The following is a 27,518-nucleotide window of genomic DNA, read 5'->3' on the forward strand; positions in this document are numbered from 1 at the left end:
CCTTGGAGACGTTATATATGTAAGTTATATGCAACTATAATTATTCTATATTTGTTTATATTGACTAAGGTGCTGTATTTGATGGCAATATTGTTCAATTCAGGACACTTATCACATTAGGTACAATATGTCGAGCTTGTGTGCTTAGTTGTTGTGTAGCTGCTAGCTCCTAGTAGCCTGTAGACTGTAGCCTCCCATGTTTACCTTTTGAAAAGGACATTTAGCTGGTAACTGCCTACCCAGTTCGTAAACGCTGCAGGACTGTTTGCATTGAAGCGCTTATAGCAGAGATTTTAGATGCTTTTTAGATGATTTTTTTGCTGATTTGGACCGATATCAATATCAGATCGGGACACCCCTAAGTGTCACATTACTCTAACACAGGGGTGTCAAACGTACAAACAGGTTTTCTTCGGCCCGCGGGATGAGTTTGCTAAGTATAAAAATGAGCCAAAATGTTTGAATGAAAGAAACTGCTGTTCTAAATGTGTCCACTGGATGTCGCAATAGCAATTCTTTGTATCTTTGTAGATGTTGCTACATATGTAAAAAATAAACCACATGATGTTAGTGCACCAGTCGAGGACAATGAGCAAACTACATAAATAACATCCTGTAATTTGACTTTGATATTTTTTTATGTTGATAGATTGAAAATTAACACCAATGAGTTGAATGATGAATATTATCACATAATTTATTCAGAAAGTATAAATAACGACAAATAAAGATAGAATACTATTAACCACAACATGTAAGTGTAACAAAAAACAAAAAAACATTATGATTTGTACATTTTCAGAATGTGCTTGCTCTATTTTTAAACAAAGAAAACAATCTGAAGTTGTCCTTATTTTTAAGTTATCGTGCCGTGATTTTACCAGTCCGGCCCACTTGGGAGTGGGCACCTGATCTAAAATGAGTTTGACACCCCTGCTCTAACAGCATATACTGCAACACAAATCTGGGCCCCAACACAGTTGATTAAAACCGACACAGATCAGCAAAGCAAAGCCATGTTTGTTGCTGATGTAAACCGGTCGACACAAGTCACCTGACTGCACCTGGATGTATAAAAACGGGAGCTTTCAGAGTGGAAAAAAAGGTATAGATCAACACGCAACACAAAATCATCCTGTGTGAGTTATTCGAACACGCAGTTCTTAATTGGACACAATGCGTGTACAAGGCCTGGGTGTCAGCATTCTGTCAATCTCTGCAGGTAGAATTGGCAACTGTGCAGAGAAACTACAAGAGGACTTGTAAAGAAGAAAAATGCCTCTGCACCCGTTTGGGTGTATTTGTGTCCGGATGATAAAGCAGAGGCTGACAACACGGCTGAGATTGTGTGCACCATTTGTCTCCAGAAGGCTGGCATCAAAGAGGCCGACACATAAAAAGTGTTATATGAAATATATCCCCTACAAGGGATATAGCCAAATAAAGTAGAACTATACTGCATCCAGTTCAAAGGCGTTTATAATGGAGGGGCAATAGGGGCAAAGTACTACAAGCACGTTTTAACATAATGCTGTGAAGTTCTATACCAGGGGTCGGCAACCCAAAATGTTGAAAGAGCCTTATTGGACCAAAAATACAAAAACAAATCTGTCTGGAGCCGCAAAAAATTAAAAGCCATATTACATACAGATAGTGTGTCATGAGATATAAATTGAATTAATATGACTTAAAGGAAACTAAATGACCTCAAATATAGCTACAAATGAGGCATAATTATGCAATATGTACATATAGCTAGCCTAAATAGCATGTTAGCATCGATTAGCTCGCAGTCATGCAGTGACCAAATATGTCTGATTAGCACTCCACACAAGTCAATAACATCAACAAAACTCACCTTTGTGGATTCATGCACAACGTTAAAAGTTTGGTGGACAACATGAGACAGAAAAAGAAGTGGCATAAAACACGTCCTAGAAAGTCGCAGAAAGATATACATGTAAACAAACTAAGGTGAGTTCAAGGACTGCCGAAATTAGTAGGACAAAACGGCGCTCTCCAAATACTCTAATCAGTGAAGCATGTTTAATACAAACAGTGTGCTTTATAACAATTAGGGAGGTTTGTGTCATGTTTGTCCTCCTACAGAAACCATATTAAAACAAAAAATATATTTTTTTCCCCTCAACTTTTTCCATTTTTCATACATTTTTGAAAAAGCTCCAGAGAGCCACTAGGGCGGCGCTAAAGAGCCGCATGCGGCTCTAGAGCCGCGGGTTGCCGACCCCTGTTCTATACCAACAACATCATTAAAAATAAATATAAAATATTGTGCTTTTTTTTCTTAACAACCCTACTTTCTGGACTATAGACTGCGCCGGTATTTAACCCACCAAATTTTACAACAAATAATTATTTAACATATATTAGCCGCAACTGTCATGGAGGGGTTTACGCTTGCTGCGGTTTGTTCTCTCAATGCAACAATGGACGGCTCCGGACGACAGCGTGAAGGTAGGATTTGGTTTATCTAACATCAATCACCAAACTACCAAAATGCAGGCAAAACAACAAAAAGGCAAGCGTGCCTAAAACACATGAAGCTAAGACTTAGCATAGACTAGGACATGGAATAAACAAAACTTACGTGGCATAGGTGTGACGCAAACAATGAAGCTACCCCGAGTGACCGGAAAAGGCAGAACTAAATAGAGTCTCTGATGAGCAACAGGTGCGCGAAAAGGCAGGTGAAAATCATAAGTAACCATGGTGACTAAACTCAGGAAGTGCATAACCAGGAACTAAAAGGAGTCCAAAACAAACCGATAACACAAAACATGATCCGACCACGGATCATGACAGCAACAGACCATAAGCTGCAGATCTATATTATTAACATACCTCAATTGTTTACAAATGATGCCTGTCACAAGGCAGTAAAACGGCTGATCAAAACAAAAGAGAAGTCATTGTCATGGACTCGCCGGCTGCGGAAGCGCGCTCCCCAATCAGCTAAACAAACTCCACAGTGGTGTTTTTGTGAATTTACGAAACTGAAACAATACAAAAATAATGTCAATATAAGTTAACGATACTAACACAGACCCTTGTAAAGGTGTTAGCATGTTCGCTAATGTTAATGAGGCAAGCTTGATTACATTACGATAGCACGTACAAATATGTGTCACGAGGAGGATGAGGAGGAGGAGGAGACTTGAAGTCTCTAGTGCCCGATCCCTGCTACGCAGACTGCGAGTATGTCCCCGGCACATAGAGAGTGATATACGCCCGAAGAGCTGCAAGGTATGATGTGGGGTCCCGAGGGTTCGCTGGTCCCCTTTGACTCTGTCTGGCCCGGGAATCTCGCTGCACCACCGTGCCGGTCGCGTCGGAGAAGAAGAAGACATCCCAGATGGACTTCGACTCGCTGTCGGGAAACTCTGCCTCCAGTGACTCAAGTTCCGCCCCCAGTGATTCAAGCTCCTCCCCTAGTGACTCTCGCTCCGCCCCCAGTGAGTCTAGCCCCGCTCCAAGACTGGTCCCCGAACCAGCACCCGCTCCAGGACTGGTCCCCGAACCAGCACCCGCTCCTAGGCTGGTCCCCGTAGGTACCAGCACCCGCTTCAAGGCTGGTCTCCGTACCAGCACCCAGACTGGTGCCCGTACCAGCATCCAGACCGGTCCCCGTACCAGCACTCACACCGGTCCCCGTACCACCTGTCTGTGCCGTCTTCTTCCCCTGTACAACCGTAACAATATGCATGAAAACACTCCTACAGACATCCAACATGGGACGGTTTAGTAAGTATGACTTATTTTAGTTAATTTGTACAACTTATAAACATTGCTTGGAGTGATGAATGAAGAATCCTTTCAAACAGAAACGCAAAAAATTAATAGTAGGCAGAACCGAAAGGCACGAAACAGGAAATGCATTTTCAACCACCAGCACCTGCAATGAACAATAACATACCTTTTCAGTGTCTCTGTCAGTGTTGAAAACCATTTGTAGATTACATTAGCGAAGAAAAATCAATACATTAGCCACACTATTTTATAAACTGCAGGGTTCAAAGCATAGGAAAAAAGTAGCGGCTTATAGTCCAGAAAATGCGGAATGTAAACAGTTCACAGGTGTTTTGGTAAAATGTCTGTGACGCGCTTCGGTCTAAGTACACAAAGGATCAATATTTACAGCCCACTTAAAACCCTCTCTAAACAGTCCTGTTCCGAGCAGCTGGTTTTGTGAGGCTGACAAATGAACCACTGCTCACTTTGTCCTTTTCCACTGCCGTTACCATGACAACTGGAAAGATGGCTTCCAGAGAAAGTATTTGGCTACTGCAGCCAAATACAGTAGCCTTCGAATGTTCTTCTCTGAGCATTATTATCTGGAAAGACGGAATATTTGACACGGTACTTGTATTAGTTCCTAATTGTGCTCTTTTTCAAAGAGATTCAATCTCGTTTTTAAACGTTTTTTTTTTCTTTTCGTAAAAGGCCAACCAAGCTAGCTAGCATGGCTCCCCCAACATACACCTTCCAAAAACATCAATTTACCGTTATTAGAGATTAAATGCTTTAAAATGTAATATCGGAAATTATCGGTATAGGTTTCAAAAAGTAAAATGTATGACTTTTTAAAACGCCGCTGTACGGAGTGGTACACGGACGTAGGGAGAAGTACAGAGCAGTTGCGTCTCCCAGTCATACTTGCCAACCCTTTTCCCAGGAAACTCCCGAATTTCAGGGCCCCTCCCGAAAATCTCCCGGGGCAACCAATCTCCCGAATTTCTCCCGATTTCCATCCGGACAACAATATTGGGGGCGTGCCTTAAAGACACTGCCTTTGCGTGCCGGCCCAATCACATAATATCTACTGCTTTTTACACACACAAGTGAATGCAATCCATACTTGGTCAACAGCCATGCAGGTCACACTGAGGGTGGCCATATAAACAACTTTAACACTGTTACAAATATGTGTCACACTGTGAACCCACACCAAACAAGAACGACAAACACATTTCGGGAGAACATCCACACCGTAACACAACATAAACACAACAGAACAAATACCCAGAACCCCTTGCAGCACTAACTCTTTCGGGACGCTACAATATACACCCCCGCTATCCCCCCCCCTCCCCCCCACCACCTCAACCCCGCCAACCTCAACCTCCTCATACTCTCTCAGAGAGAGCATGTCCCAAATTCCAAGCTGCTGTTTTGAGGCATGTTAAAAAAATAATGCACTTTGTGATTTCAATAATAAATATGGCAGTGCCATTTTTTTCCATAACTTGAGTTGATTTATTTTGGAAAACCTTGTCACATTGTTTAATGCATCCAGCGGGGCATCACAACAAAATTAGGCATAATAATGTGTTCATTCCACGACTGTATATATCGGTATCGGTTGATATCGGAATCGGTAATTAAGAGTTGGACAATATCGGAATATCGGATATCGGCAAAAAAGCCTTTATCGGACATCTCTAACCGTTATTATATATACGATTTCTTTACCAGGGTAGCCATTTTACAGTATCTAGGCAACGTTGAGCTATAGTTACGAGATAGTTTTGTCATTTAGTGTCATTCACCTTGAAAAAATTAGTAGATATTTGATCAGCGTGATCATATGTAATTTTTCTTTACCAGAAAGTGAAAGGCTTTGAACTTTGTCGTCCTTTTTCGACCAGTGTAGCCATTTTTAGCGTGCAGGGTAAGCTAATAATTGCCAGCCAGTTTTATACTGTTGTTTATGGTTATTAAGCTTCATAAAAAATAAACCTGGAAATGCTAGCATGACTCATCTAAAGCATTACTCCCATAAAAACAAAACATATATTTTATAGGTGTACTTTTATTTTTGAACTGTGATTAAACCAGGGGAGCCATTTCTAGCAACTATGCTAAGCTACTAATTGCTGGCCAGTTTCATACATTTGTTTGTGGTTATTGATAATTAGCTACGTAAAGAATTTATTTATTTTTTATATTTTTTTTTGTCATAAAAAATACAATCATGTGTGCTTACGGACTGTATCCTTGCAGACTGTATTGATATATATTGATATATAATGTAGGAACCAGAATATTAATAACAGAAAGAAACAACCCTTTTGTGTGAATGAGAATGGGGGAGGGAGGTTTTTTGGGTTGGTGCACTAATTGTAAGTGTATCTTGTGTTTTTTTTATATTGATTTAATAAAAAAAAAAAAAAAAAAAAAAAAAAAAAAATTACAATTACAATTACAATTTTTTTTTAATTTTTTAATTTTTTATTTTTTATTTTTTTGTGCGGCCCGGTACCGATCTAAAGCATACAATATAACATACAAGGTAACTGTATCATGTATTTTCTTCTTTTTCAGAGAGTTTGGGCCAAAGAATACACTTTGAAATATTTTTTTATTCCCACGTCAACTGAGCCAGGTTAGCGATTTATAGACTATTATGCTAAGCTAACATTTCCTAGCGGGCTACATAATGAGACAAATGCCTGTATTCATTGTAATGATCTTTTCATCCAACTCTCATTAAGAAAGATATTTACAAAGCGTTCCATTAAGTATATTGTTTTAATGGAATAAGAAATGTGAGTACCGTACTTTATGAATTTTTCACAGTGATGAACAAATTAAGAGGATCTAACTCTGATGTCATTTTGAATCTTAAACAGTGAAGAATTCTATAAAGTTAAAGTTAAAGTACCACTGATAGTCACACACACACGAGGTGTGGTAAAATTACCCTCTGCATTTGACCCATCACCTTGTTCCACCCCCTGGGAGGTGAGGGGAGCAGTGAGCAGCAGCGGTGGCAGCGCCCGGAAATCATTTTGGTGATTTAACCCCCAATTCCAACCCTTGATGCTGAGTACCAAGCAGGGAGGTAATGGGTCCCACTTTTATAGTCTTTGGTATGCTTCCTCTTAGCATAGTCATTTATCTTAGTTATTATCCTTACTTGATATTTTCACTGACCAAAAGTACGGGATTATATTTTGCCAGGCAATGCAAAGAATCTATCCTTCTTAGTGTCACATTTACATATTTCGTCGCAATGCAGGCGGTAAGTAAGTACGTTTTTTTTCTCCACAATGTTGACGTGAGTAAGTGAATAAGTTTAAGCTGCCAAATGCTCTTTTTCGACCGTATTGTATTAAGTTGTCAGCAGATGGTAAAATGTGAACCTTTGGCCGTGTGCATACCTAAGTACTGCAGCCAAAACTTACAAGGGTTGTGTGGGGGTAATGAGCCAAGAGATTAGAATCACAGATGATAAATTCATTTTTAAGTTATACTATTTTCCAACAAATGTTCCACAAATGTAGTTTATTGAAAGTATGTTGTCCAAAATCAAGCCTTGTTGCTAGAATTTAGACGGTTTAAATACAAGTTAAAAAAGTACCACTGATAGTCACACACACACACACTAGGTGTGGTGAAATTACTCTCTGCATTTGACCCATCCCCTTGTTCCATCCCCTGGGAGGTGAGGGGAGCAGTGAGCAGCAGCGGTGGCCGCGCTCGGGAATCATTTTAGTGATTTAACCCCCAATTCCAACCCTTGATGCTGAGTGCCAAGCAGGGAGGTAATAGGTCCCATTTTTATAGTCTTTGGTATGAACTCACTACCTACCGATCTCAGGGGCGGACACTCTATGTGCTTTTCTAAAGCATTACTGGGAAAACTGTGTCTGTAGCTTTAATGCAAATGAGCGGTGCTTTTCCACAGGTGTGTCCAAGCAGCGCTATTGGGTAGTTTTACATAAAGTTCACAGCGTCCACAGTGGACGCCACGTAGCACTTGCAACAAGGAGTGGTACAGGAGGACACAAACAATAGCAACGATATGGGAGCTACAATGCTAACATCATGGTAAACATATTTGTCTCTAAAATCTATCACAACTTTAAATCCCCATCACAAATTAAGTCAAATGTTGGCATCACTGGCCATACTGTAACTATGTGAGCTAACTGATAACATTACAGTCGTTTTTACCAGCAACATCATGTTAGGTTTGCCTATTTGCTGAAGAAAAACAAAGGGATAAAACTTACAGCTCCCACATGCGGATAATTAGCAGAGTTCCAGGCGTCATTTTCAGATGTGTAGCGAAGCCTGCTTCAAACCCAAAACTCTGTAAGCAAGCTTTTGAGTGCTTAAAAGTAAAAGTACCAATGATTGTAACACACTAGGTGTGGTGAAATTTGTTCTCTGCATTTGACCCATCCCCTTGTTCACCCCCTGGGAGGTGAGGGGAGCAGTGGGCAGCAGCGGTGCCGCGCCCGGGAATCATTTTGGTGATTTAACCCCCAATTCCAACCCTTGATGCTGAGTGCCAAGCAGGGAGGTAATGGGCCCCATTTTTATAGTCTTTAGTATGACTCGGCCGAGGTTGAACTCACAACCTACCGATCTCAGGGCGGACACTCTAACCACTAGGTTACTGAGTAGGCCCTTCCTCCCTTAACCCTTGTGTAATGTTCATATTGTTGTTACTCAGCCAGCGTTTGTGGGTCTGATGAACCCGTTGCATTTTGTGGCTTTTAATGCCTCACAATCAAACACTTTTGTGTTAAACTACTGAACAGATGTTTACCTCATCCCAATAAACATCTGTTCAGTATTTTAACATAAAAGTGATTGTGAGGCATTAAAAGCCACAAAATGCAACGGGTCCATCAGACCCACAAACGCTGGCTGAGTAACAACAATATGAACGTTGCACGGAAAATGTCTCTGCCAGTTTTGGCATCCCACAGGGATTCTTCTTTTGCGTTTCTGCACCTGCGGTTCCCACACAAGGTTGCAACATTGTTTGTCAACACTGTCTGCTCTCATTTTCTCGCACATTTGACCCTCTGATGTTCTGTGTACCTACACTCTATCCTCCTCCTGTCTAGGCCTGCTGTGTGTGTGTGTGTGTGTGTGTGTGTGTGTGTGTGTGTGTGTGTGTGTGTGTGTGTGTGTGTGTGTGTGTGTGTGGTACACAGAACATCAATTTCCACACTTCTATTACCCCCGGGTCCAGTGGACCCGGACATCTTATATCAGTGGTTCTTAACCTTGTTAGAGGTACCGAACCCCACCAGTTTCATATGCGCATTCACCGAACCTGAACCGTAATCATAAAATGATTTATTATATTAAAGAAATACTAATGAAGATATATTTTACAAACAGAAAGTTACAGGAATGTACACATGATCCCATGTTTACATCTCGTTGTGCAACATGTGAATGTTTTAGTGGGAACTAAATGCGATATCTGAAAGGAATACACATTATTTCCAAAGGAGGACCCCCACCCAAACATATAATACTAGTACACACCTCATGAAAAACAATATGTTTATAGTCATTGTAAGTGGGCCAAAACACTTATATTAGAAAATAATCTCATGGAAATGACTGCTGTCATTTGATTATAATAATAAAACATTGAACTTGTTATTTAGTCAGTTTTGGGACAGGTGTGCTGCAGGTCTGACGTCGCTCACACGTGCTCCACATGAATGCTCAAGGAGTTTTTGCGTTTGCTCACACATATGGACAATTAGAGGGAACATTGTTTGGGGGTATCCATAATAAGTCGACAGGGAGAAGTTTTTGTTTACACGATGAGTCGGGCGTGTCTTGACCTCCGCGGCGGAGGCTCCGCCGAACCCCTGAGGCCGACTCACCGAACCCCTAGGGTTCGATCGAACCCAGGTTAAGAACCACTGTCTTATATGTAATAGAAATGTGTAGGGGGGGGTGTATGGTGTGTGGTCATTAGGGTTGGGTATCGAGTATCGAGTATCGATTGGAACCGGGACTAACTTTCCGATTCTCCCGGAATCGTTCAAAAGTTTAAATTTCGATTCCTAGTTTCGATACCCAGTCCGCCGACCGGAAAAAAAGAATAAGTCCGCCAACCGGAAGAAGAAGCCGCTGAAACCAACGAAGAAGCGCCCACCGCTGGAAGTGTTAGCATAGCCGAGCCTATGTAGCCGAGCGAGTCAGTCAAGCATGGATAGCGGGCGTCGGCGGTCGAAAGTGTGGCTTTATTTTACTAAAAAAAATTAAATATCGGCGAAATGTAACACGTGCGACAGGACTGTTTCGTGCTTAGCAGGGTGCACGTCGAACATGATGAAGCACCTCCGAGTTCATGGAGTACAAATAAATGCGTGTCCCGTCTTCGACGCGCTGCGCCGACCGTCCTCCTCTGCCTCTTCCTCTGGCTCCGACGCCCAGCCTGGCACCTCGGTGACTGCACTGCAGTCCGAATCCGGTAAGTACAACAATATATGTGCAATAAATAATGTGTTTTGCGCCAATGTTGAGGCAGCTAACAAATTAGCCCGCGTATTTTTTCATAGACAATTTACAACCTGCTAGCCAGGCTCCGCGATGTGCTCAGCGTACTCCGTTCACCGTAGCGGCAATGGGGAAGATGTCGGTGCCACAGACGGAAGAGTGCCACAGAAAGGTCACTGCACACATAGTCAAAAGACTGCATCCCTTTTCAGAGGTGGAATCTCCAACATTTAGGTTAGTTAAGCAATAACATTAGAGCTAAGCTAATTGATACTGGGCTAAACAGTAACAGCAACATTACATGTTTGTTTATGTTTGCAGGGATATGGTGAAAACTCTCAACCCAAAATACATACCACCTTCCAGGGACTACCTGTCAAACACATTGATCCAAGAAGAATCGGAATCGAGAATCGTCAGGAATCGGAATCGAAACAAAGAATCGGAATCGGAATCGGAATCGTTCGAATTCAAACGATACCCAACCCTAGTGGTCATTAAATATGTATTCTTATATATGTTCTTCACAGAAAATGAGCCAAAGTCAGTGAGTCTCAGTTTGAAAAACTAATTAATTGTATCATTTTTCTTTAAAAAAAAAAATGAAAACGGGTCCCACAGACCCGAACACCACAAAAGGGTTAAAAGTAGAGCAACCAAGTATTTTGTTCACGTTTGGTGCTCATCAATTGGCTCTAGGTATGCAAATGAATGTTCCAAAATATATTAAAAATGTCAATTTTGCATAATATGGGGAAAGTCTGTTACTGAAATCAATGCAAAACAGTAAATGCATTGTTACTTTACCACAGTGCAACACAAAGTAACAAGTAATAAGTGAAATTGCAGCGGGTGTTGAGTAAATGACATTGTTTCCAACAGTGAAGCAATCCTGAATTCCTTCATTAGGGCCTTTGCCACTAAGCCCCCAATTAGCAGCGCTTTCTGAACAATTTGAGACTGTTCACCAAAGTCTCCGACGAGAAACAAAGGGCAGTTTAGACCCAATTAAAACCAAGGGGCTGCTGGTGGGTGACCCTGGATGCCAGGCTGTAGAACTAAGAGTCTTTGGCGGTCCGGAACATGGCAAAACAACTCTCAGCAAGTCAGAAACAAAATGTACATGACTTAATCTTTAACTGTCTTTTATCAGCTTTGACAAAGGGTAACTAGCTGGACAATGATAAAGTTGTATGAGTCACACAAGAAAAACAAATTTGCACATTGTAAAAAGTCATTTTCTCCGTGTCGACCTCAACAAGCCACGATTAATATTTAGGCGGACAGCTGAGCTCAAGGCTGACTCATCTAATCAAGCGGTTAGGCCTCAAGAAATTCACTCAAAACATACAAGAGTGTATTTTAAATAGGGATGGGCTTTATAATGGCGCAGTGCTGATTGCTAATTAATTTTGTCTTGAAGCAATTGGCCAAGTGCAATGCAATGCTTGGCTGCAACCAGGAGGCGCTGTCCTCTGAAAAGCATCTTACTTACCAAACATTGACATTCTGTGGATTAGCGAATTTGGCTCCAAAATAATATGTTTTATCCCTAAAATATAAAATATATACGCAAACCAACAGGCGACAACTAAGTGAGTCGGAGCTTTTCTCCCTGCCACTCACACACAATAATGACCTAGAGATGTGGTCGCGACATACTTTGCAAAACGCCACTAAGGGTGTTGTTAGCAAGGTAGAAAACAACAGAGGTTATGATACTACTTTTAAAAGGGTCATATTATGATTTTTTTTCTACATTTAAAACACCTTCTTGTGGTCTACATCAGTGTTTTTCAACCTCTTTTGAGCCGAGGCACATTTTTTTTTAATTTATAAAATCCAGAGGCACACGCACAGCGGAAAATGTAAAAAAAAAAAAAGATTATTACATGGTTACTCTTCAAATCTCTCGACAGCACAGCCACTGAACAACGGCACATAACTTGTAGATTATAATAATTGGTTTTCAAAAAAATGTTTTTTAGACCATTTAGGGGAAATTGCATAGTTTCCCACGGCACACCAGACAATAACGCGTGGCACAGGAACACTGGTTGAAAAACCCTGGTCTCCATAACATGTAATGGTGCTTCATTGGTCAAAATGTTGCATAGGTTATGTTTTACAGACTGTCTTCAAGACTTTTTCAGGCCGTCTATTCAGGGTGCTTATTTACAAACCCCGTTTCCATATGAGTTGGGAAATTGTGTTAGATGTAAATATAAACGGAATACAATGATTTGCAAATCATTTTCAACCCATATTCAGTTAAATATGCTACAAAGACAACATATTTGATGTTCAAACTGATAAATATTATTTTTTTGCAAATAATCATTAACTTTAGAATTTGATGCCAGCAACACGTGACAAAGAAGTTGGGAAAGGTGGCAATAAATACTGATAAAGTTGAGGAATGCTCATCAAACACTTATTTGGAACATCCCACAGGTGTGCAGGCTAATTGGGAACGGGTGGGTGCCATGATTGGGTATAAAAACAGCTTCCCAAAAAATGCTCAGTCTTTCACAAGAAAGGATGGGGCGAGGTACACCCCTTTGTCCACAACTGCGTGAGCAAATAGTCAAACAGTTTAAGAACAACGTTTCTCAAAGTGCAATTGCAAGAAATTTAGGGATTTCAACATCTACAGTCCATAATATCATCAAAAGGTTCAGAGAATCTGGAGAAATCACTCCACGTAAGCGGCATGGCCGGAAACCAACATTGAATGACCGTGACCTTCGATCCCTCAGACGGCACTGTATCAAAAACCGACATCAATCTCTAAAGGATATCACCACATGGGCTCAGGAACACTTCAGAAAACCACTGTCACTAAATACAGTTGGTCGCTACATCTGTAAGTGCAAGTTAAAGCTCTACTATGCAAAGCGAAAGCCATTTATCAACAACGTCCAGAAACGCCGCCGGCTTCTCTGGGCCCGAGATCATCTAAGATGGACTCATGCAAAGTGGAAAAGTGTTCTGTGGTCTGACGAGTCCACATTTCAAATTGTTTTTGGAAACATTCGACATCGCGTCATCCGGACCAAAGGGGAAGCGAACCATCCCGACTGTTATCGACGCAAAGTTCAAAAGCCAGCATCTATGATGGTATGGGGGTGCATTAGTGCCCAAGGCATGGGTAACTTACACATCTGTGAAGGCACCATTAATGCTGAAAGGTACATACAGGTTTTGGAACAACATATGCTGCCATCTAAGCGCCGTCTTTTTCATGGACGTCCCTGCTTATTTCATCAAGACAATGCCAAGCCACATTCAGCACGTGGCTTCGTAAAAAAAGAGTGCGGGTACTTTCCTGGCCCGTCTGCAGTCCAGACCTGTCTCCCATCGAAAATGTGTGGCGCATTATGAAGCGTAAAATACGACAGCGGAGACTCTACATAAAACAAGAAGCTCTACATAAAACAAGAATGGGAAACAAATCCACTTTCAAAGCTTCAACAATTAGTTTCCTCAGTTCCCAATCGTTTACTGAGTGTTGTTAAAAGGAAAGGCCATGTAACACAGTGGTGAACATGCCCTTTCCCAACTACTTTAGCACGTGTTGCAGCCATGAAATTCTAAATTAATTATTTGCAAAAAAAAAAAAAAGTTTATGAGTTTGAACATCAAATATCTTGTCTTTGTAGTGCATTCAATTGAATATGGGTTGAAAAGGATTTGCAAATCATTGTATTCCGTTTATATTTACATCTAACACAATTTACCAACTCATATGGAAACGGGGTTTGTACATGCTTCCACTTCGACTACATCTTCTCCCCCTTGTAGTTTTTAGCACTTCCATATGAGATCTGCTAACAGCTATAACTTAGAATTTTACGCTACCTTGTATTAGAAATGGCAACAGCGGAGGATGCATGTGCATGTACGAGCCAGTCTGCCCCACAACAAGAGGATAGAGGAAAAAGGAGCTTATTGACTACAGCGCCGGACTACAATGGTACAATTCGCGCAAAGCTCTTTGGGTAAATCTCTACCATACATGGAGATATCTGCTGACATCGTCCACTGCAAAAACATCACAAAGAGCCAATTTCCAAACGGTTCATTTGGAGGATGTAAAAGGAAGGCAAGATTGTTTTATTAATATCTCCGCCATGCTGCCATGGTTTGAAGTAACATGTTTGGGACTTATGCAGATCCCAAATACACAAAAACAGGTACCCTTAAGTTAAAAACAGCGGTGGTCAACCAGGCCAAGACGTGGACTTATCTCGGTACGCAAGGATCTTCCTGCAAAAAGGAGATACGAGCAAACAAATCAAACTGTGCAATGGAATAGATCCATCGAAAAGAGATTTGTCAAGTGATATCAAGGATTATCTGTTGGTGTAGTTCCCAGGCATATCGAACTATTGTGCTCCAGACTTCATTCTACACGACAAAACAGGTGAAAACTTGGAAAAGCATAGAGGTCTACAACTTCTTTGTGCGTGGCTGGGTCAAGGTAATTGGTATCAAGACTCTCCCAGTTAAATATGCCTCGTTTTTGCTCAGGTGAGGTTGCATTTCATGATTTAACTTAACGTCTACAGCCATATTTGTTGCTGTTGCATGCACCGTTCACGAGTATGCGTGGTTTTTCCCGTTTTTGTCAAATTCTAACTATAGATCTCAACGTTGTGTATGTGCTGAAAACATAATTTATGATGGCTGCCTTTGGTAAAAGCTTAACTCTTTTAGGTTTTGCTCACAATTGTTTTCTTTTATTTAAACTCGCCGAGTTGGCGCTTTACGAAGCACTTGTAGCAAAAACGTGTTGTTGACGGGTGGGATTAGTAAAAGTGCAAATAAAGTTTAAAAAAGATCACATTTCCACAGAGCCCCCGCTAAGCACGCCTTGTACCATCCATGCTCAACCCAAACTCAGCAAAAATGTGTCGCAAAAAATACTAATAATATTAAGATATTACTTAAATGCGAAATACTAAATAAATAAATGATAAATGGGTTATACTTGTATAGTGCTTTTCTACCTTCAAGGTACTCAAAGCGCTTTGACAGTATTTCCACATTAAGTTAAAGTTAAAGTACCAATGATTGTCACACACACACTAGGTGTGGTGAAATTTGTCCTCTGCATTTGACCCATCCCCTTGATCACCCCCTGGGAGGTGAGGGGAGCAGTGGGCAGCAGTGGCGCCGCGCCCGGGAATCATTTTTGGTGATTTAACCCCCAATTCCAACCCTTGATGCTGAGTGCCAAGCAGGGAGGTAATGGGTCCCATTTTTATAGTCTTTGGTATGACTCGGCCGGGGTTTGAACTCACAACCTACCGATCTCAGGGCGGACACTCTAACCACTAGGCCATTCACACACACATTCACACACTGATGGCGGGAGCTGCCATGCAATGCGCTAACCAGCAGCCATCAGGAGCAAGGGTGAAGTGTCTTGCCCAAGGACACAACGGACGTGACTAGGATGGTAGAAGGTGGGGATTGAACCCCAGTAACCAGCAACCCTCCGATTGCTGGCACGGCCACTCTACCAATTTCGCCACGCCGTCCCCATAAAATGTTAAATTAAAACATTTTATGTTATTAAAAAATGAAACGAAAAGGACAGGTTTGGGCACTAACACATTTGCATGTTAAAAACAAAGCGTTAATAAATTAAAAACTATAATAGTCAGACCAAAAACTTGCACAGCACAAACGATTGGGACTGGTACACCGTTTTATACTACTTGACGTGCATAAGGCTTGTTTCATTTGCAGGTTGTGCAAAGGTATGGTGCCAAACCGTTAAAAGTATAACAAAATGCAAACTTGTGCGTTCTTCGTCTCAGCTGCTGCCTTGGACTGAAATGTGTGCTAATTTTCTCGTCGTCTTTTCGTAAAATCTTGCAGTCTTTTGCCCTTCTTGATTACCTCTCGAGGAACTCTGAAGAAACGTGTATCCTTATTGCAGTTTTGAACGATTCCATTGTCTTACATTCATATCAATATGGTTGTTCATTGTTAAAAATGTTGTTGATTGTGTGGTGAGTTTTGTGTGTCTTGAAGCAATTGAACTTGGAGTGCACTACTTTGCTGCCACCTGCAGAGGCGCTATTAATTCAGTCAACTATTTATTTGTGGTCTCAAGAAGAAGAGAAGCTAAATTACAACTCCTAAAAAATATTATATAGTAGTAAAAAATAGCCATGGAAGCAGACATTCAGAACATTCAGAGAGAGCTTGTCCCAACCTATAAAATAATAACTCAACCATGGTTTGATTGTCAATTGCTCCTAATCAAAACACTTGAGCGTAATGCACATCCGTAATTGTAAAGGATGCATTCTCAGTTTGTTGCAGACTTGTTAGCGGTTGGATTTTAAACATGCCTTCAAAGGCGTTTATGGCTCGACGATGAATCTCATTAAAAGCCAGCATGTGGTTTAAAACAGACAAGACTTCAAAGTCCTCCAGAAAAAAAGGCTACATAACGTTCGAATACAAATTACATTTGCAAAAGCCTTTCAAATGTAGCTTGTTCGGCCACTAAAAGGGTGAATGGCGATAGGGAATCCGAAAGAAAACAAGTTCCTCGGTTGCTATTTTAAAAAGAATCTAACAAATCGCCCTTTTCCTCTCTCACCACACAGAGGTGTGCGTGAGTAGGACTGGGGGAATTTTAATGGTTTCCAGAAGTTGTTCCAGTCAGTGAAGGTGTGCAAGGTCAGTAGTGAGAATAGGAAAGGCTGTTTTTACCCTGTAGATAGTCTTACTCCTCAACAACGCCATGAGGAACACGTTATTGTGCGAATCCTATTCAACGAGACATTCTTCTGACCATTTGAGACCACAAAGAGCAGAGCTACTCCACTATATTGTTGTAAAACTCCTCCACTATATTGGTATAAGACTATTACACTATATTGTTGTAGTACTACTCCACTATATTGTTGTAGTACTACTCCACTATATTGTTATGGGACTACTCCACTATATTGTTGTAAGATGTGTCCACTAAATTGTGGTAGTACTACTCCATTATATTGTTGTAGTACCACTACACTATATTGTTGTAGGCTTACTCCACACTATTTTGTAGGACTACTCCACTATATTGATGTCGTACTACTCCACTATATTATTGTAGTACTACTACACTATATTGTTGTGGGCTTACTCCATTCTATTTTGTAGGACTACTCCACTATATTGTTGTAGTACCACTCCACTATATTGTTGTAGTACTACTACACTATAGTGTTGTAGTACCACTACACTATATTGTTGTAGGCTTACTCCATTCTATTTTGTAGGACTACTCCACTATATTGTTGTAGTACCACTCCACTATATTGTTGTAGTACCACTCCACTATATTGTTGTTGTACTACTCCACTATATTGTTGTAGGATGTCTCCACTATATTGGTGTAGCACTACTCCACTATATTGTTGTAGGACTACTCCACTATATTGTTGTAGTACTACTCAACTATTTGTTTTAGTACTACTCCACTATATTGTTGTAGGATATCTCCACTATATTGTTGTAGTACTATGCAACTATATTGTTGTAGTATCACTCCCCTGTACTGTTGTAGTACTACTCCACTATATTGTTGTCGTACTACTCCACTATATTGTTGTAGTACCACTCCACTATATTGTTTTAGGATGTCTCCACTATATTGGTGTAGCACTACTCCACTATAGTGTTGTAGTACTACTCCACTATATTGTTGTAGGATGTCTCCACTATATTGGTATAGCACTACTCCACTATATTGTTGTAGGACTACTCCACTATATTGTTGTAGTACTACTCCACTATTTGTTTTAGTACTACTCCACTATATTGTTGTAGGATATCTCCACTATATTGTTGTAGTATCACTCCCCTGTACTGTTGTAGTACTACTCCACTATATTGTTGTCGTACTACTCCACTATATTGTTGTAGGATGTCTCTACTATATTGTTGTCGTACTACTCCACTATATTGTTGTAGTACTACTCCACTATATTGTTGTAGTACTACTCCACCATATTGTTGTAGGATGTCTCCACTATATTGTTGTCATACTACTCCACTATATTGTTGTAGTACTACTCCACTATATTGTTGTAGTACCACTCCACTATATTGTTGTAGGATGTCTCCACTATATTGTTGTAGTACTACTCCACTATATCGTTGTAGGATGTCTCCACTATATTGTTGTAGTACTACTCCACTATATTGTTGTAGGATGTATTCACTATATTGTTGTAGTACTACTCCACTATATTGTTGTAGGACTTCTCCACTATATTGTTGTAGTTCCATTCCACTATATTGTTGTAGGACTACTCCCCTATATTGTTGTAGTTCCATTCCACTATATTATTGTAGGGTTACTCCACTATATTGTTGTAGGACTATTCCACTATGTTGTTGTAGTACCACTCCACTATATTGTTATAGTACTAATCCACTATATTGTTGTAGTACTACTCCACTATATTGTTGTAGGATGTCTCCACTGTATTGTTGTAGTACTACTCCACTATATTGTTGTAGGATGTATCCACTATAATGTTGTAGTACTACTCCACTATATTATTGTAGGACTACTCCACTATATGGTTGTAGTTCCATTCAACTATATTGTTGTAGGCTTAATCCACTATATTGTTGTAGGACTATTCCACTATGTTGTTGTAGTACCACTCTACTATATTGTTATAGTACTAATCCACTATATTGTTGTAGTAATACTCAACTATATTGTTGTATGATGTCTCCACTATATTGTTGTAGTACTACTCCACTACATCGTTATATGACTAGCCCAGTATATTGTTGTAGGACTACGTCGCTATAGTGTCATAGAGTACCGTATTTTCCGCACCATAAGGCGCCCTGGGTTAAAAGCCGCGCCTTCAATGAACGGCATATTTCAAAACGTTGTCCAAAAAAGCCGCCCGGTGTTGTAAGCCGCATCTAACTGCGCTAAAGGAATGTCAAAAAAAACAGTCAGATAGGTCAGTCAAACTTTAATAATATATTAAAAACCAGCGTTCTAACAACTCTGTTCACTCCCAAAATGTACGCAAATGTGCAATCACAAACATAGTAAAATTCAAAATAGTGCAGAGCAATAGCAACATAATGTTGCTCGAACGTTAATGTCACAACACACAAAATAAACATAACGCTCACTTTCTGAAGTTATTCTTCATTCATAAATCCCTCGAATTATTCTCCTTCGTTGTCCGAATTGAAAAGTTGGGCGAATGTGGGATCCAAAATGTCGTCTGGCGCTGTCTCCCTGCCTCCCTGTCTTGGTGAACGTCACGTGTGTTCGCCTTCTGTCATCCACTGTTCCCACGCAGTTAGCAGTCTAGCTTCGAATGCCTTGTTGACACCAATATCTAGCGGCTGGAGGTCTTTTGTCAATCCACCCGGAATGACGGCGAGTATTGAATTAAGCGCGTAAGCGTGTCTCTTAATGTGATGTTATGAGCTAGCAAATATAACAACTACACTACCCAGCATGCAACGATAGTGACGAGCATGCGCGGTAGCCCTGAGAAGCGTTGTTGTATGCTGGGAGTTAGAATGTGGTTATGAGCACGCTGTGAGTAAACGTTGAGAACTCAGTTAACACGCCTCGTCTGCATTATTTATAATTAGACAGACAACACACTTAATAGGAGCCATTTTGGGGTCTTTACATAAACACACAAATGGAAATGAAACGTCACATATCCCAGCATGCACCGCGCGCTTCTTCTACGGGGAAAAAAGATGGCGGCTGTTTACCGAAGTTGCGAGACCGAAACTTTATGAAAATGAATCTTAATATTTATCCATATATAAAGCGCACCGGGTTATAAGGCGCACTGTCAGCTTTTGAGAAAGTTTGTGGTTTTTAGGTGCGCCTTATAGTGCGGAAAATACGGTACTCCACTATACTGTCGTAGGACTACTCCGCTTGTGGGCAGCCTAGGACGTGGTTGCTGCCTCCCACCCCAGCACACAATGGCGTGCAGCACTGTGTATGTGGGTGTTTTTTTTGTTTGTTTTTTTATTGTTTGTCTGTGCTCATTGCAATAATATGTGCACAATATGTATTATTTATAGCTATTTTTTTGGTTTGTCAATGCATGGTGCAATTATGTTTTTGCTTGATGTTTTATGTGTAATTAACTTGTTTTTGGGGACTTTTTGTATCTGCACTGCAACCACATAATTTCCCTATTGTAAGATGAATAAAGTCCACCCTATCCTAATATTATAGAACTACTCCACTATATTATTTGACTACACCACTATATTAATGTAGGACTACGCCATTATATTGTTTTAGGGGCCACACTTTCATAGAGCTAAGGATCATATCAAGGCCCTGCCATACCTTAAACCAGTGATTTTCAACCACTGTGCCGCGGTAGTGTGCCGTGAGATATTGTCTGGTGTGCCGTGGGAAATTATGCAACTTCACCTAATTGGTCCAAAAAATATTTTTTGCAAATCAATAATCATAATAATGTGCCGTTGTCTAGTGCCTGTGCTGTGTAGAGCTTGGCAGGATAATCTTGTAATACTCCATACCAATAGGTGGCAGCAGGTAGTTCATTGCTTTGTAGAAGTCGGAACGCGTCGAGGATGGTTTGTCGTGATCCCAACATGCAGAGCACAGCGGGAGACAGCGTGCAGGTAAAAAGGTATGTAACGCTTTAACCAAAAAATAACATGGCAAGTCCCGCTAGGAAAAGGCACTGAAGCATAGGAATGGCTATGTAAAACAAAAGTAAAACTGAACTGGCTACAAAGTCAACAAACACAGAATGCTGGACGACAGCAAAAACTTACAGTGTGTGGAGCAAAGACGACGTCCACAAAGCACATCCCGTACATGACATGACAATCAACAATGTCCCCACAAAGAAGGATAGCGTACGCACAACTTAAAGAGTCTTGATTGCGAAAACAAAGCAGGTGCGGGCAATAGCACTCAAAGGAAGGCGTGAAGCTGCTACAGGATAACACCAACAAAACAGGAAGGGTCACCAAAATAACAGCGCAAGACAGGAACTAAAGCACAACACACAGGAAACAACAACAAACTCAAAATAGGGCACGACAACCTGGTGGAGTTTCATTGTTTAACCTTTTCTGCTGGTGGCGTGCCTCCGTATTTTTTTAATTTAAAAAAATGTGCCTTGGCTCAAAAAAGGTTGAAAAACACTGCCTTAAACTACCAAATGGATAATGATTGGTCAAAGACTGTGTGAGGGTCGTGCTGTTTTTAAGAACCTATGCTAATCAAAGATCCTGTTAATGACAGGGCACTCTGCTGTTTGTAAGATGAGTAGTCAAAGTTCCTCTTTATGACAGCACTCTTGTGTTTTTTAGAAATTTGCTGCAAAAATGTTAGTCGCTCCCATTTTTTGTCAGACATGAAAAAGCAATGTGTTTATGCTGGTCAAAGATCCTCTAACACCGCAGGAGCACTTTGCTGTTTTAAGAACCTACTTATTATTATTATTAGCCTTTATTTAACCAGGTAAAATCCCATTGAGATCAAAGATCTCTTTTCCAAGGGAGACCTGGCCAAGAGGGCAGCAGCAAGGTTACATTAAAAACAGTAAACAAATACATAAAACATCACATTTACAACATTAAAACTTGCTCACATGACACATGTGCATACAGACAAGGTAGACTGCAATCCTTTCACAGAAGCTTTAAACTCATTCAACGTAACTAGGGTTTGAAGTTTAATGTTCGATTGCAAAGAACACGAGACAAAGATCTTTTATGTACGGCAAGAATGTTCTGCTGTTTTTAAGGCCATACTGCAAAAATCAGCTTGGGAGATTTTCACTATTTCTGTTTACACTCTAGTATTCACATTAGAATGATACACAATGCTGCAGGTAGGTGGCAACAGTGCTCAATCTAATCAACAAGCTCTGTGTTTTACCCAGTAGGAGTAGTAAGTACACAGGAACACATGTACAGAGCTAACAGAGGACAAAGATATGCAAAAGTTTGTTACAGGAATGTAAAGATACATATAAAGAATATAACCCACACAGCGCGTTGTACAGATAAATAAGCAAATATTGTTATGTTTTCAATAGTAATTAAATTTAAGGGGATTGCGGCAAAAATGTATGTCTATCAAGGGGATCTGCACGGAAAATAAATGAGAAGCACTGCCTGCAAAAACACTAATCAAATACATTTTATATGACAGCGCTCTTTTTAGGAATTTACTAGGGATGTCCGATAATGGCATTTTGCCGATATCTGATATTCCGATATTGTCCAACTCTTTAATTACCGATACCGATATCAACCGATATATGCAGTCGTGGAATTAACACATTATTATGCCTAATTTGGACAACCAGGTATGGTGAACATAAGGTACTTTAAAAAATAAAAAAAATAAAAAAATAAGATAAACAAATTAAAAACATCTTCTTGAATAAAAAAGAAAGTAAAACAATATAAAAACAGTTACATATAAACTAGTAATTAATGACAATTAGTCAAATTAACTGTTAAAGGTTAGTACTATTAGTGGACCAACCATGTGTGCTTACGGACTGTATCCCTTGCAGACTGTATTGATTTATATTGATATATAATGTAGGAACCACAACATTAATAACAGAAAGAAACAACCCTTTTGTGTGAATGAGTGTAAATGGGGGAGGGAGGTTTTTTGGGTTGGTGCACTAATTGTAAGTGTATCTTGAGTATTTTATGTTGATTTAATTTAAAAAAAACCAAAAATAAACGATACCGATAATAATAAAAAAAATGTACCGATAATTTCCGATATTACATTTAAACGCATTTACATCTCTAGAATTTACTGCCCAGTTGTGAACTTGGTATGATGTCATACCTGGGCAGGATTTAGCCATTTGAGGACCCCTGATTATAGTGTATGTGACTGGGGTCAGGATGTCATCTCAGCAGATTCAGCAAATATAAGTCCAGCATTCCAAAACTGTCATTTTAAAGCCCCAACTCTCAAAGGTAAACAAAAACATATCCTACATTAGCATAGTCGAGATTTCTGTGGTTTATCCGTTATACAGTGCTCAATACAGGGGTAGAGCGGAATATACGTTAGGTCAGGAAAAAACACGGACGCTATATCATCCCTACAAGCCTGTTTCGCAGGTTTCCCCGCTCGTCAGGGGATTTAAAATCCAATAACAATGAAAAAGAAGGTAAACCTCCAATTTTTTCAGGACAACCTAAAATCATCAGCCCGTAGGTTGGGTCTTGGGCACAGTTGGGTATTCCAACAGGACAATGACTCCAAACACACATCAAAAGTGGTAAAGGAATGGCTAAATCAGGCTAGACCAGGGGTCGGCAACCCAAAACATTGGAAGAGCCATATTGGACCAAAAATACAAAAAAAAATCTGTCTGGAGCCGCAAAAAATTAAAAGTGTTATAATAAAGGCAACACATGATCTAAGTGTCTATATTAGCTATATTAGCCTACTATCAAAATGACGATGTGTCGCAGGCTGACACAAATCTTCGTTGACAGAAATGTTGAAATGTAATATTTATTAGACCCATTTTTACAACATTGGAAAACATTAGTAAAACATGGTCTTCTCAGAAGGTGAGATAACTCCTGGAAATTACTGGCTTTTAATGACCAAATGTATAGATGTGTGTGTCTAAGTTAAAGAAAACGTGTTATGTTTGCTGTGGTCTGGAACAACATGGCACACAAACAACTATCAGAAATGCAGCCAATATTACATACAGATGAGACATGCAAATATGAATTAAATACACAGAGGACATAAGTAAAGGAAATTAAATGAGCTCAAATATACCTACAAATGAGGCATAATGATGCAATATGTACATACAGCGAGCCTAAATAGCATGTTGGCATTGATTAGCTTGCAGTCATGCACTGACCATATATGCCTGATTAGCACTCCAACAAGTCATTAACATCAACAAAGTTCATCTTTGTGCATTCACGCACAGCATAAAAAGTTTGGTGGACAAAATGAGACAAAGAAGGAGTGGCATAAAACATGTCTGTCTGTGGCATCTTTGAAGAAAGTTGTACATGTAAACAAACTACGGTAAGTTCAAAGACCGCCAAAATTAGTAGGACAAAACGGCACTCGCCAAATACTCTCATCAGAGAATCATTTTTTAATATAAAGAGTAGGATTTCTAACAATTAGGGAGGTTTGTGTCATGTTGTCTACCTACAGAAACCCTAATAAAAGAACAATATATTTTTCCCTCATCTTTTTCTATCATCATACATTTTTGAAAAAGCTCCAGGGCACTAGGGCGGCACTAAAGAGCCGGATGCGCCTCTAGAGCCGCAGGTTGCAGACCCCTGGGCTAGAATCAAGGTTTTAGAATGGCCTTTCCAAAGTCCTGACCTAAACGTGTGGACAATGCTGAAGAAACAAGTCAATGTCAGGAAAAACCAGAAGCTTGCCAGAAGCTTGTGGATGGCTACCAAAAGTTTGTGAGTTCAAACCCCAACCGAGTCATACCAAAGACGATAAAAATGGGACCCATTACCTCCCTGCTTGGCACTCAGCATCAAGGGTTGGAATTGGGGGTTAAATCACCAAAAATTATTCCCGGACGCGGCACCGCTGCTGCTCACTGCTCCCCTCACCTCCCAGGGGGTGATCAAGGGGATGGGTGAAATGCAGAGGACAAATTTCACCACAACTAGTGTGTGTGACAATCATTGGTACTTTAACTTTAACTTAACTTTAACAAAGGTCATGTAACCAAATATTAACATTGCTGTATGTATACTTTTGACCCAGCAGATTTGGTCACATTTTCAGTAGACCCATATTAAATTCATAAAAGAACCAAACTACATGAATGTGTTTTTGTGACCAACAAGTATGTGCTCCAATCACTCTATCACAAAAAAACAAGAGTTGTAGAAATTACTGGAAACTCAAGACAGCCATGACATTATGTCAGTGGTTCTTAACCTTGTTGGAGGTACCGAACCCCACCAGTTTCATATGTGCATTAACCGAACCCTTCTTTAGTGAAAAATAAAATGTTTTTTTTTTTTCAAACTCAAGACAAAGTTATATGTTTTTGGTAACACTTTAGTATGGAGAACATATTCTAAGTAACAAAGACTTAATTTAGAGTGTTTTGGACACTAGGGGAACAGTGGTTCTCAAATGGGGGTACGCGTACCCCTGGGGGTACTTGAAGGTATGCCAAGGGGTACGTGAGATTTTTTCAAAATATTCTAAAAATAGCAACAATTCAAAAATCCTTTATAAATATAAATAAAAACCTATCTTTTTTTCCAAATAGTTCAAGAAAGACCACTACAAATGAGCAATATTTTGCACTGTTATACAATTTAATAAATCAGAAACTGATGACATAGTGCTGTATTTTACTTCTTTATATCTTTTTTTCAACCAAAAATGCTTTGCTCTGATTAGGGGGGTACTTGAATTAAAAAAAATTCACAGGGGGTACATCACTGAAAAAAGGTTGAGAACCACTGTTCTAAGTAATAGAGACTTAATTTAGAGTTATTTGGTTAGGGTTAGGGTTATAGGGTTAGGGCCAGGGTTAGAGGGTTAGGGTTATAATAAGGCCATGCCGAATAAGGCATTAATAAGTACTTAATAATGACTAGTTAAGAGCCAATATGTTACTAATTTGCTTGTTAATAAGCAACTAATTAATGGTGAATATGTTCCCCATACTAAAGTGTTACCATGTTTTTTTACTGGTGCACAAAATGAACCGTGCATGAACATCACCTTGTTCAAAGAACAAAACCAACACAGTGCATAAACTTACAACAAATTACACACCTGCAAATCAGTCTGATTTCTGCTGTTTCCGTATCCGTAATACGCCGATGGGGAGAAGTTTTTATTTACACGATGAGTCGGGTGTGTTTTGACCTCCGCCGAACCCCTGAGCCCGACTCACCGAACCTTGAACCCAGGTTAAGAACCACTGCATTATGTTCTTTACAAGTGTATGTAAACTTTTGACCACGACTGTATATTCCGAGCACGGTGATGTCACATTATCGATGGGAAAATGCATTTGAGACAAGGTTTCCCTGCTCTTCAGGGGATTTTAAATCCCCTGACGAGCAGGGAAACCTGGGATGATATAGCCTCTGTGTTTTTTCCTGACCTATTGATATTATATATTAGCATGTTGGTATTCCCATTTAAAACCATGTTATGTTATGTTATGTTATGTTATGTTAAAATGTGTCTCCCTAATGCTAATGCAGAAAAGACCATTAAGGCTGGAGCATCACCCTCCAAGCTCCAGGTGAAACATATCCAGTGCACAAAAAGCAGCAGGTGATAGACCAGTGAGGAAGTCTGCTTACCATCAACAGCCCTGGATGGAGAGACCACTTCCGAGCTGTGCAACATCCCCAAGACAAGCAATCCTGCCGCCAGCACGTTGGCCGCGGTGCGCAACATTGTTGTGGTTTATCTGGAGGGAATATTAGTCATCAAACGCCTCCTGGGGCTGTCACGCTGGTGGGCTGCACGCAGGCGAGGGGAGATGCTCCTCAGCGGAGATCCACCGCTGCTGTCACGGCTCAAGGGTTCGAAGGCGCGCGGTCTTCTCCCAGCCAGCCCGGGGCTGCCTCGGGGCTCCCCGGGTGCACGGACAGCCCGGCCACCCTCACAAAGGCTAGCGGGCTCGGCTAGCCTGGCTCTTTCTGTCGCGCTGGAGCCGCCGATCGTGCAAGCTCAAGCCTCGGCCGCCGCTTCGGGTTAGCTTCTCGTTGAGGTTTGAGTCGAGTCGAGAAAGTCTGCCGGAGAGAAAGGCTGAACACTCTCGGTTGTTGCACGCCGCCAACTCTACCTCTGCTGCCGCCGCTGGCCACAGATTGAGAGGCTCGGAGGCTCCGAGCGCCGTCAGCCAGCCGTCTGATGAGTGACGTCGGCTGGCCCTCCTCCTCCTCCTCCTCCTCTTAGGGCACCCGACACCATCATCCTCCTCCATCATGTCTCACGTTGCTGTTTACCACTAAGCGCCTTGTTTAATGATTTATTTACTGCAATTAACACATCGATGTCGAGGGGGGACCATGTTATTGTCTCGTCTGCAGCAGTAATTACTCGGAACAATTCAACCCTCATTATGAGTTGTAGCATACTTGCCAACCTTGAGACCTCCGATTTCGGGAGGTGGGTGGGGGGCGTGGTTAAGAGGGGAGGA

The 27,518-nt window shown here is 40.7% G+C and overlaps 1 protein-coding gene across 2 annotated transcripts in view; it reads right to left on the minus strand.

Moving 5' to 3' along the window:
* LOC133570887 (low-density lipoprotein receptor-related protein 1-like) overlaps nucleotides 1-27,174 on the minus strand; it is a 281,878-nt gene extending 254,704 nt beyond the window's left edge. For both annotated transcript variants that reach the window (XM_061923679.1, XM_061923678.1), the window contains exon 1: nucleotides 26,674-27,174. In XM_061923679.1, coding sequence (XP_061779663.1) covers nucleotides 26,674-26,770 — 97 coding nt within the window. In that variant the 5' untranslated portion in view covers nucleotides 26,771-27,174. The remainder of the gene's footprint in view (nucleotides 1-26,673) is intronic.
* Nucleotides 27,175-27,518: the final 344 nt, after the last annotated feature.

The sequence above is a fragment of the Nerophis lumbriciformis genome, linkage group LG28 (genome assembly GCF_033978685.3).
Source record: "Nerophis lumbriciformis linkage group LG28, RoL_Nlum_v2.1, whole genome shotgun sequence".
Taxonomy (NCBI): Eukaryota; Metazoa; Chordata; class Actinopteri; order Syngnathiformes; family Syngnathidae; genus Nerophis; species Nerophis lumbriciformis.